Below are 12,395 nucleotides of genomic sequence, written 5' to 3'. Positions count from 1 at the left end.
TTGTGGACCGACCTCTGTGACCACCGTTCATCTCCACCGTTGCAGCCACAACCAGGAAAGCCCCCAAGTCCCGGGAAAACGGGTGCAAAGAGGCTGCAGCCACTCCTAGCCCACACACCACGCTGGCCAGCTGGGTTCCAGACCGGGGCCTGACAAAAACACTTCTGTTGGTGCGGGCATTGAAGCAGGGTCACTTCTCACCCCGTGGCACAGACGGAGCTCCACCAGCCAGGTTGGCACAGGGGCTACCAGCCTCAGCATGACCCCCAGGGGCAGCTCAGGCCCCGCCCAACGCTGGGCAGTGCCAGACACGGGAGTCTGCGCCCTAGTTCCTCCGCCCAGCAGCCTCACTGTGGCATCTGGGGGACTGTTTAGACCTCCATCCCACGGATTCCAGAGTCACCAGCTCAGCGCCTACGGGAACCAGGCAGGGAGGGGGAGGCGTGGGGAGGCCCTGCCCCTTGGAAACGATGTGAACATTTATAAAACACTGCAAAGGCCAAGAAAAACGCTCCTGTGGCAGAACCTCTGGTTTATGTTGGGGTGGCTCAGGTCCACCCCACCACGGGGGCCCTTTCCTACTCACCCGGCTCCCGGCTCTCGACTGGCACCTGCTCCTCAGCACGGAAGGGAATTTGCCCTGCAGAGGGGCCAGGAGGCCTCCTCCTACCGCGAGACAGACCGCTGTGGGCACTGCGCCAGCCCTTCTGGTCCCGGGCGGGTGGTCCAGTCACCAACATGGAGCAAGTGGAGACCTCACGAGGAGCAACTCCCTGCAGGCATGCGGCCTGGTCAGGAGGTGGACCCACGCAGGCAGCCAGGGAGGCCAGAATTCCTCAGGAGCCGCACACCGGGGCAGGTGTGTCCAGGGACTTGGGAGATCTTCCCCAGGACCTGAGTCTCCCCTGGACTCCTGGACATGCCTCCACGGCTTTGCCCGGGGCTCCAGAACAGGTCCTGGAAGGCCTTCCAACATCACCCCCAAAATAGCCCGCTATTAGCTGGCTGGCGACATGGGACCAGGGCACCGTCTTCCACGGGATCCCAAAGTCCCTGAAGCAAATGAAAGAAGGGGTTGAGTGTCTCTTACAAACCCACCTCCTGCACAGGCCCTGGCCACACACGTGCGTCCCTTAGAAGATCCTAGAACTGCAGTAGTTTTAAGAGCATTTCTCCCTGGGTAGTAGGACTTCCATTTCTTTCCTTTTTTGAAAAATAGTTTAACATGATTCCAATTATCTTTATTGTGCACCTATCGCTTGATTAGAGAAATAAACCTAACTTCAGAAGGACACGTGTGAAGTGCCTTGCTCTTAGTATCAGTACTTTATGCGTGAGTAAGAACGTGAGCAGGACCTCGTACTGTGGTCTCGTTTCAGTGTGTGAGTCACACTCAGGGGAACCGACTTATTCTAACCCCGTGTGAAATAGTCCAGGGGGCCTCAGAGATGTGGTCAGTTCCGTTTGACTCAACGCAAGGACCATTTCCTGTGGGTGATGGTGAGGGGGTGGGGTCTGCAATGAGGCTCACTGGGGCAGCTGCAGCAGGACGTGAGGGAGGGTGGGACGGTGCAGCGATGGAGAGGAAGCCTCTGCTGCTGGAGAGCAGGCTGTGGGGCCGGCCATGGCTGAGGTGTGAGTGGCTTGTGTAGAAAATGGCCCAAACAGGGCCGGGCCACTCCTGCTCCTCCTACCTGACCCTCCCTGGAGGGGCGAGGCGTCTCCTCCTGGTGCGAGCAGATCGGAGCCCCAGGCCAAGCCACCTGGCTGGAAAACTCCTCACCAGGACACTGTGGCCGAGTTCTTAGGAGGACCGCACAGACTGGGCCTGAGTGTGCTGGAAGGGAAGGCACAGAGAAAGCACCCGCCTCTCGCCCGAGGCAGAGCCTGGAACCAGACCAACCCAGAACGGGGAAGAGGGCACTCAGAATCAGATCTCCTGCTTAATTGATGGTTTAGATGGCCCAGGAAATTAAATGGAAAGCTTTTAAACCAAAATTACTGCCTCAAGAGATGATCGATTCTTCAAACATGGCTTGAGGGTCTGTAATGAACCAGGGCCGATTCAAAGGCTGATCCAGTTTAATCTCCACCCACAGGGAGTCTACAGATCTAATAGGAGCGAGATGGGCAAACAGTCTAGACCCCGGTGGAGCCAAGTGAGCGCTAAGGGAAGGCCAAGTCGCCACGTGGGGTCAGGTGGAGGCTGCGGGCACCCAGGGCTCCACGGAGACAGTCCCCCACAGGGGCTCCCAGGGCGGGGTCTGAGGTCCCGAGCAGGGCTGCCCCAGGACAGCAATCCACAGGACCCAGCAGCCTTGAAAACCGCACATGGACCATCTCCTGCCTCTGGATCATTTCCCTCCAAACTTCTGTTGAATGTAAAAAGCGAGAATTTTCAAAAATGGAGGATCACCAATAGCTGGAGGTAGAAACCATCTGTGCTCAGGTACTCTAGTCCATTCAGGGAAAAGACTCGGAAGGTCCTGTGTCTGTGTCTGTGTGGGAGCAGTGCGCTGACCCTGTCAGCTCTCGGGACGCCTGGACGCTCCTCCCAGGAACACTGGCTGCCACCGCGCCCTGTGCAGCGGTGCTCGGGATGGGGCCCAGTCAGAGGCACCCCTCCAGCCTCCTGGAGCAGACACACAGTGGGCAGAAAGACCAGGAGCAGGTGCCAGGCCAGGGCTGCTGGGCCAACTATGGGGGGTCCCACAGCTGACCCAGTGGGCGCTGGTCCCCAGCCAGCAGTGGGGCCCAGGAAGGTGCTGAGGGGAAGTCCTTGGGGGCCAGGCCTGGGAAGGGACCAAAGCATCCCATAGGGCTCTGAGTTAGTTCTTCCAAGAGCAAATGGTTATGGGAGCTGGAGCCTGGCCTTGAACCACTCTCTGCTTCCCGTCTGGCTGGGCGATGGCTCCCTCTGGCTTGCACTCCCACCACGAGGCCCTCACTGATCAAGCACATGCCAGCATCATGTCCTTGAGCCTCCAGAACTGCCAGCTATTTAATAAACCTCGTTTCTTGATGAAGTAGCCTGCCTCTGGAGTTTTGTTATGGTAAGGAGAGGGGCTCGGATAAATGCTATGAGAGGAATAAGACATGGCATTGAAGAGCTGTGGGAGCGGCTGCAGAGAGGGGGTCTGAGTGTCCAGGGTCCTAAGAGGCAGACAACAGGGACTCCCGGATGCTCAGGGTGGGGGCAGAGCTGTGGGTCCTACAGAGGCTACAGCACACCATGCACCTCAGTCACCTGGGGCAACTCCATGGAACACGCCCTGGGCTGCCCTGCCTTCCCAGGAGTCCTCTCTGCCTGGCCACATGCCAGCCCCCACCACGAGCCCTGCCTCCCACCTCTGGATAGGGCACCTGGGCGTCTTCCCTGCTGCTCCTGAGCTGTGCACAACAGGCTTGCTCTGTGTGTGTGTGTGTGTGTGTTCTGTGGGAATGTGGGTCAAGTCATGGGCACTGGCAAGGTGACAGTGATCTAACAACATGGGCCACAACACCAGAGCGAGAAGGGTCACCCGGCAGAGGAGACTCAGTCAGTGGGCACCGACTGAGCAACTCAGAGGCATGAGAGGAGCCCCCGCCCTGGGCAGCCCAGTTGCTGGGTCACTAGCCACCTTGCCCGTCCCTGCAGTGTGAATCCCACATCCCTGCTGAAAGAACGATCAAGGCTTGCCGTCGGAGAAAATGCCCGTTTCTTGAGGAACAGCTCTGCATATTTATAGAGCCGAGGGCGGTTTGACAGTTATGACAGTTTAACGGTTGAAGGGTTTGACAATTGGCATGGAGTGCTTTCTGGTTGGTGGGTAAGGATCATGTGAGCCAGCAGGACTAGTCTGATTGGTGGGTAAGGATCATGTGAGCCAGCAGGGCTAGTCTGATTGGTGGGTAAGGATCATGTGAGCCAGCAGGGCTAGTCTGATTGGTGGGTAAGGATCATGTGAGCCAGCAGGGCTAGTCTGATTGGTGGGTAAGGATCATGTGAGCCAGCAGGGCTAGTCTGATTGGTGGGTAAGGATCATGTGAGCCAGCAGGGCTCACCATTGCATGGCTCTTCTCGGGGTATGGGGAGGTTAGTCTTTGGAGCTGGGGCGACTCCCAACATTCCCCCCTTCTTGTTATTAAATGAGAGTGGGCGTCGACTCATTCTGGCTGCTTCCTGCTGAGATGGGGCATCATGGGAGAACTGGAGGGAAGTAGAGAGCCCCCACAGGAGGGTGAGAGGACTGGTATAACTTCAAGAACCAGATCAACGAAGGTTCCTTGCCACCACAGATCCATGATGATGTCAGTCCATTTGGCATAGGTCTCGAATGGAGGTATCATCAGTAGCCAGGAGTTGGTCATTCCTGAGAAGAAGCTGGTAAAAGCTTGATTAGAAATTTTACCCACCTGAGTCTGAACGAACTTTATGATGGGGGAAGGAACAGGCACAGGGAGTTTTTATATTCCAAATCCAATGGGGTCTCCGAGTCTGCAAGCCGCCTTGTTGGCACAAGTGGGGTTCAGTGTTCAACCTTGAGCGAGGGCTTGGGCATTTGGGCTTGAAGCAAACAGATGATAAAGAACCAGACAGAGGGTTTGAGAAGCCAGGTCATCCTGCAGCTAACTTTGGCATGCCCTGCAGACCAGCCTGTCCTGCACCTAACACCCTCAATTCCACTCCTCAAGGCTGCTCTTCAAACTTTCTCCTACTTGGGTGCCAGCTTGCTTCTCTCTTTACCTTTCTCAAAATAGCTTCTCCCACACTCTGAATGAAGGTGGCCAAGGAGGACAGTGGCCCATTGTTACCAGATTTCCCTTTGAGAGCAGTCAGCGCTCTCGAGGTTTTATGTGAAACACCTCAACTTTAAATACTGATACTTGGAATTCTTAGGAAACTGGGAGGGCAAACAACAAACATGTTCCTCCGTAGGCCCAGAAGGCAACTGAAGTGCTCTCTTATGATAGAGGTAGCTCACACTTATTCAGGGTCTCCGTGCTCCGGACACCTAAGTGGTTTGTCAGAAGGACAACACACAACGGTCCCACTCCCGGCCAGAACCAAGCAAGTAGGGGGGTCTGTAAGGAGGAGAAGGGGGTCTGGCTGGAGGGGGCCCTTAGGGTCACTTACTTTGAATCTCCAGGCATAGGGCAAAGAGAGGACCCAAGAGGGGCCAGAAATGAGGGGGGCATTAGGTACTGGGCTAACAACAGACACGGGAGAGGCAGAGCTTGAGGGGATCTTGTGGGGAGGGATGACAAGAGGACTACCTAATGACAGGTAGCGATCGTTGGCTCTTCTGACGAAGGTGTAGGAGGAAATGTGAATCCACAGGGTAAGTTGGTTGTTAGACAGCTTGAGTTTGGCCGCCAAGGGAGTGCACATAGTCACCTGAGCAGGACCCTCCCGTTTTGGTTTTAGAGGGGGCTTTTCCCCCGGTGGGCAATAGTGAACAAGTTGACCAGGTGTTAGGAGGTAGGGTTTTGAGAGAGACTGGGGTCAGCAAGGGCCAGTATTGATACTGGTATTGGTTCTCTGGCAGATCTGACAAGCGGAAGTGATCTGTTGTAGGAGGGTCTTATCGCGTGGGGAAAGGGTGAAAAGGAGTGAAGGAAAGTAGTGAGACCCTGTGGACTAGAATGGAATAGAGAGTGAGGAACTGGAAGAGTTGCTTGGGGGTCTTTGGGCCGATCCCCGGTGGTAACCAAGAGTAGCGGAGAGGAGGTAAAGCTCTGTAGGGCGGCTGATGGAGCCACTTGATGGGCCTTGGAATTCCCTGCTGAGAGCCACAGCCAGTCTGTATGGCCCCTGGGCATTTTGCCAACAGTATTGATTGACAGGCGAGGCATAAATATCCGCCTCTGCCGCTACTTTTGAGTTCTCGCGCTATTTTGGGGTTCTCATGGGGATTTCCCGGGATTCCCCGGGAGTTCCTATTGGTTGGGGAAGTGCGGGAGGAGGGATTTCCCAGAGAGCTATTTCCGGCTGGGGGTTCCTGCAGGAGCCGCATGGCTTGCGGGAGGATTCCTCAGGAGCGTGTGTGAGGTTTTTTCTTGCAGTTCAAAAATAAAGTTTGTTCCTGCTTCAGTGGCTCGTGATTTGTGCCCAGCCAGACTGCGGCAATTCCCCATAGTAGTAAGGGAGGAATCAGTTTGGGGCCTTGCAATGGATTATTCCCAGTTGGGAAGGCAGCTGGAGGCTCGTAGTAGGCCAGAAAAAAGTGTGGAATTAATGACTGCCGTCCCTCTGGTGGTCCATAGCCCCCTTTCTTCCAAATGGCTGCGTGGGAGATCAGGATATGGAAGACGTATTTGGAATCTGTATATAGGGAGAGGGATTTTCCCTCCGATAGCTCGCATGCCCTGTGGCAGCTCTGAGTTCAGCTTGTTGGTTGGTGGGATTGGGTGGGAGAGGTTTGCCTCTATGATGGTGAGAGGGAAACGACAGCATACCCCTCACTTTAACCCCTTCATGTATAAAGGAGCTACCACCTGAGAACCAGAGGAGGCAAGAGGGCAGGGGTCCCTCAGAAATGGTGGCAGGGCAGGGTGACACCGTCTCTAACACCTGCAGGCATTTGTGGACGGGATCTCGTGAGGGAGAAGATGGGAGGAGGGAGGCGGGGTTTAGAACCCTGGAAGGAGGAAGTGACTGTAGCCCCTTGTAAGTGAGGAAATGTTGAGAGCCACAGCCAAACAAAACCAAGACAGAATCCAATAAAAATGGAACCACACAAAATCATTATATCAGCCTTTCTGTCCTCCTGACGTGTCCATCCGTCCTTTCTCCCTATCTGTTCCTCCGATGTGAGTGGTTTTTCTTCCCTCTCACTCATCTCCAGGGACAGGAAACTTAAAACAAAAGTGAAGCAAAACAAAAGAGGAGACTTAGAATGGCTACCCATCCTCTCGCCCTGCCCTCAGGGGCGGGCAGTTTACTTACCCTCAGTCGCTCCCCGTGCTGCCACCAAATGCCGCAGTCTGGCTGGGCACGATTCAGGAGCCACTTGTCAAAAGAAACTAACTTTATTTTTAGAACTACAAACGCCAAACAAAACAGCTCCTCAGGGAAAACCCTCAGAGCCCAACTGCCACCACCGGCTTCCACAAACCTCTCACCCCCACACCAGCCTCTCCACCTCCCACAATCCTCCTGCTCTTGAGGCCGATTGGCTGGGTCGTGTGGGCGGAGCCAAAGAAGTCCCCCAATGAGCAGCTCCGTGGAGGAGCCAATCAGCTAGATGTTTCTGGGGCCGCTGTGAGCCAATCATCAGCTGGCAGTCTGAAGGGCAGGGAAACAGCCCAATGAACATCACCGCAGAGGAGCCAATCAGCTAAATGTTGCTGGGGCCACTGTGAGCCAATCATCGGCCGGCAGCTGGAAATTTGCTGGCAGCTAGAAGTTTGCTGGGGCCCCTTTGGCTGTGGCTCTCAACAAGGAAATCCTTTGGATGGTGAGGAGATGAGATGGTTAGCAGGGAGCCAAAGATGAGATGGTTGTATTGAATTGAGAGACAATATCTCGGCCGAGCAAGGCTTCTTTCTGGAGGTCATGGGCTGCTGCTAGGGCTCTGAAGCATGGGGACCAGGCCCTGACGGTAGGTCAAGCTGTTTAGATAGAGAGGCCATTGGTGCAAATGTGGGGCCATATTCCTGACCCAGAACACCCAGACTTTTCCCTGATTCTCGTGTACAGAGAGGGTGAAGGGTCGGGAGAGGTCGGGAGGTGCAGGGCGGGTGCCCAGAGGAGGGCCTTTTTGTAAAGGGCTTCCCTACCGCTAGGGTAGGGGTCCATCTTGGGGGCCCTTGGCTAGATTATATAGTGGCCTGGCGAGGAGGGAGAAATTAGGAATCCAGGCCCTGAAGTACCCAGCCAAACCCAAGAAGGAGAGTCATCTTTGGTCTTTGGTGTAGGTATAGACACAATAAGCTGTTTTCTGCCTACTGTAATGGCCTTTTCCCCTTGAGAGATAGAGAACCCTAGATACATGCTATTGGGGCCTTTTGTAGAGAGGCCCAATATCCCTTTAAGGCCAAGAAATTAAGTAGGAGAACTGTCATCTGTTGAGCGCCCTTTGGACAGGCTAGAAGAATCTGTAGAGGTTTGCAAGGGGTGCAGAGAGCAGGATTGGATGGGGCAAGAAGAAAGCCTGGAAGAGATCCCTTAGAACGGAGGGATCCAGGGACCAAAAAGGGGCCATCTGCTTTGGTTGTCCAAGGGATAAGTGGGCCAGGCCGGGGTGCTATATTTGATCCAAGAGGCATTGTAGGGGAGAGTCGACCGGCCGAGAGGACACCTTACCCATGTGAGGAGGAGGGAAGAGGACACAGAGAAGGAAGAAACTGATTTATTGGCAAAAGGGACATCCTCACTAGAGCCAAAAAATCAGGAGTGCACACACACACACAACCGCACACCTCTACTTCCCAGATCTCAGAGGAGCAAACTGTGATCCAGAGATGGGCAGCGAGGGCAGGCGGGCCGGGCGGAGGCTGGGGCGGAAGTCAGACGGCAGAGTGCTATGATCAGACATCTGGGGACAGGTCAGCTGTTCTCAGTGCAATCATGACTACCTGAAGACTGGACAGACACCGTCCCAGCCTCAATCTCAGGCGGGCGCAGGCGGGTGAGCCTGCGGAGGCATTTTGTAAATGCTATTTAATTAAAAACATAAGAATTTGCAGCCTGGGTTGAGAATCAAGCTCTAAGTATGTGCATAAGGTTGACATACATGTGTGTGGGTGAACATACATGTGCATGAGGTCAACATACATGGGTGTGAGGTTGGCATGATGTGCATGAGGTAGACATGTGTGTATGAGGTTGACATACATGTGTGAGGTAGACATACATATTTTGAGGTCAGCATGCATGTGCGTGAGGTAGACATATAGGTGAGTGAGGTAGACATACATGTGCATGTGTGTGAAGTAGATGTGTATGAGGTTGACATACATGTGTGAGGTTGACATATATGTGTGGGGGTAGACATAAATGTGTGGGGGCAACATGCATGTTCATGGGGTCAGCATACATGTGTGTGTGACATGCATGTGCATGGGGTGACATACATGTGCATGGCAGAAAAGTCTCCTCCCCGACATGTGATGGACATCCTGCAACGAGCAGACCATGTCTTTTGACCTGGACCTGGTGCTGGCAGGGTGCACCTCCCTCCAGGGCCCTCCCTACAAGGACCCTGTGAGAAGAGAAAGTCCAGTGGTCCCTTTAAAGAATATAGTACTTCTCTTTAATTTGGCGCAAGATCCAATCACAGCCATTTTGAGCCTCCCACCTGTAGCGATCATGGACATTTTATATACAGTCCTTTCCCTTGCCCACCCCCATTTTAAATTTAGCAAATTGAGCAGAGCAGGGGGCAGTATATTTCCCAAGTGTGCTTGCTTGCCGGACGTGGCCGGGCAGGGTGCCCCTCTTTACAAGGGAAGTCTGCCTTGCCCGGCTACTTCCCAGCCAATCACCTTGCAGCTCCCAGTATTACTAACAGTGTTAGGCAGTGAGTTCAGAGGAGGAGGGGGCGGGCAGGGCCCGTCCCCTCTGGTGGCATCCGTGAGTGGAGCTTGCATTCCATGTGTCCCTACTGTGCACAGGGTCCTGCTCTGGGGTGGGCACTGCCCAGGGCAGCTGGCTGCTCTGGACATCTTAGGTTCTGGGCTCGAGAGCTGGCAAGCCCGATGGCCACAGATAAAAGCCAACTCTCCAAGCAGCTTCAACAGCCCCAGCCAGACAAGGAGTGTGCCTGTCACTCCCTATGTTCTCGTGCAGTAGTTGATTCCAAACACCAGCAGAAGAGAGAAAGGGGTTATTTTTCAGTCTCCTAAAACAGCAACAGCTATTAGGCAGACACGAGTTCACTTGTATCTGGCAGGGGAAGAACAGAAAAGCTGTGCTTCCCGATTGTGTTTGCCCTGAATGTCACACCAGATGTGCACCAGGTGCTGGACAGGACCCTGGATGCACACGGTTGTGGGAAACAGCTCACCTCTGAACATCATCTTCACAGGGTCAGCTGTGTGGATGAGAAGCGGGTAGGGCTCCAGGCTCCTGGGAGGCACAGAGCTGGCCATGCTCCAGCACAGCAGGAACTCAGAGGAGGCGTCCAGGGCACAGACACCCGTGACCTCTCGGAAGCCCGGCAGCTTGCCACAGGCCACGGGTGTTTTCCCGGAGCTCTCCCCACCTGTGCAGAGGTGACCACTGGCTAAAAGAAGTGCAGACAGGAACTTTCAGGACGGTGTGCCCGGGAGGGCCCAGCCTTATGGGCACCTGAGGGGCACGGCCTGCTGTCTCGACTCCCTCCCTGGCCGTCCTGTAGGCTGGGCCTGTGCTGCAGCCTGGTCAGCGTGAGAGCTGTCCTCCAGGCTCAAAAGTAACTAGCGGAGACGTTTCTCTGATCCACACAGGCGTGCTGCTGTGTCCTGACAGCGCGTCCCGCAGCAGCCTCAGGAATGGAAGCACCGAGCTGAGAAGAACAGGGTTGGGAAAAGGAGCCCCACCACAGAGGGGGGTGCTCCTGGGCAGCAGGAACCAACCTCCTGCAGCTCCCAGGGGCGAGTCCCCAGCGGAGCCCGCCCGGCAGACCCCGTGCACAGCGCCCTCTGTGTGTCACCACGGGCCAGGAGGCCAGGCATGGCCCCCATCCCAGGTCCTCCCCCAACCTGGCTTCGTGCCTGGCAGATGGCACTTTCCATGAAGCTGGGGAAGTTCCTGCTATCACTGGCTGATTAAGGTGGTGAGTGCAACCTGAGGTCGAACCAGGGAGGCTGCAAACCACTCCCAACGCGTCTTGGACTGTCAAGAGGCCGCGTCGGCTGCAGTGAGCCTGTCTGTGGGTTCTTCCAGAGACCACAGCAGGGACCACACGTGGGCCACACAGGCCACACCTCTCCCACAGCAGGGACAGCTGCTCAAGCTTCCTGCCGGCCACGGCCTCACTCCAGTCACACCCTTCAGACTGGGACGCCACAGAGCTACCCCTCTGTGAGGATGGCCTCAGACCTGAGCCTCAGCAACTCCATTTCTAAAACTCCATTTTTAAAACTCCAGTCTCACCAGGCACACCCACAGAGCCCTCCAGGGTGGCCTCAGACAAGTCCCTGCCCCTCGCCCTGATCAACAGAGGAAGCCCCTGCAGGCGGTCCTCGCCTGATGGGGGGAGACACCAGACCAGATGTTTCTGACCCCAGGTAAATGATGTCACTGAGAAATCCGGTGGTAGCTGATAAGGATTGAAAGGGGAGTAAAAAACATCCCCGAATTTAGTATAAATGATAGAGGAAACGAACAGAGGTTCAGCCAGCGGAAACGAGGGTGCACTGGAGCTGGAGGCCTGATGAGGACCTGACATCCCAACATTGTCACCGTTCCTGTCCTCTGAGCTATCCTCACCTCTCTCAAACCCTACTGCCTCGTCTGGACCCTGGTGAGAGCCACAACTTCTCCCCAGGACCCTCTCCTCAACAGGTCGTCCACTCACATCAGGAAAAGCCTGCCTTGGTTCTGGACCTGGTCACCGCAGTCTGAGTGGGTGGGCATCTGCTGGACCTAAAGCCTAAGGCCTGAGACTTTGAACTTGGCCTGCAGAGGGAAGGTCTGTCACGAGCCTGCTGTGGTGAAGTGTGTTTGCAGTGAATTAATTAATCTAGAATTGCTTGCTGTGAACTGATGATGTCTACTGCAGTGCCCAGCATTAAGGATGGTCATTTTCTTGATTAACCTGTAGAGGGGACTGTAGGTTGTGGCTCAAGTGGTAGCGTGCTCACCTAGCATGCGTGAGGCCCTGGGTTCGATTCTCAGCACCACATAAATGTAAAATAAAGATATTGTGTCCACCTAAAAATAATAATAGTAATAAAGAACCTATAGAGTGGGGCTGGGGTTGTGGTTCAGTGGTAGAAGGCTCGCCTCACACGTGTAAGGCCCTGGGTTCGATCCTCAGCACCACATACAAATAATAAATAAATAAATAATAAAGTTATTTTTAAAAAAAGAACCTATAGAGTGAAATTGTATTGAGGGATTTGAGTGAATAAAGCATTGAAAGGGGCAGAAGCACGTGGACATTCTTTATTGCTCCCCTCGCGACACCCCTCAGATTCAGGTCCTTAGAGATGGATGGTTTTTAAAAAGCATAAAAGCAAAAGTCTCCTCAGAGAGGAACAAAATGGCCGACCGCTGTCAGAGAAAGGACCTTTCACTCCGGCCATTCTCTTCTGAGTGACGAAGGTGAAACCCCAGGACGTCTGGCTCTCAGGCTGCCCTGCCCCCTCGCGGTGTAGGGGAGCCACAGAAGCCAGAGGCTCCCGCAGCCCCGGGCTAGGGTGTCTGCGCTCCGTCTGGCCACAGTGACCACCCATCAGGTGGACCACAGACCCCTCAGCTTTGTCCA

General features: G+C 54.8%; 1 protein-coding gene across 2 annotated transcripts in view; it reads right to left on the bottom strand.

Moving 5' to 3' along the window:
- Window positions 1-3,675: 3,675 nt before the first annotated feature.
- The window catches only part of Dync2i1 (dynein 2 intermediate chain 1), a 77,360-nt gene continuing 68,640 nt past the window's right edge, over window positions 3,676-12,395 (bottom strand). For both annotated transcript variants that reach the window (XM_078040951.1, XM_078040950.1), the window contains one exon: window positions 3,676-4,363. In XM_078040951.1, coding sequence (XP_077897077.1) covers window positions 4,147-4,363 — 217 coding nt within the window. In that variant the 3' untranslated portion in view covers window positions 3,676-4,146. The remainder of the gene's footprint in view (window positions 4,364-12,395) is intronic.

Source organism: Ictidomys tridecemlineatus, chromosome 2 (genome assembly GCF_052094955.1).
Source record: "Ictidomys tridecemlineatus isolate mIctTri1 chromosome 2, mIctTri1.hap1, whole genome shotgun sequence".
NCBI classification, from domain to species: Eukaryota; Metazoa; Chordata; class Mammalia; order Rodentia; family Sciuridae; genus Ictidomys; species Ictidomys tridecemlineatus.
This window is presented reverse-complemented; position numbering and strand designations above follow the sequence as displayed.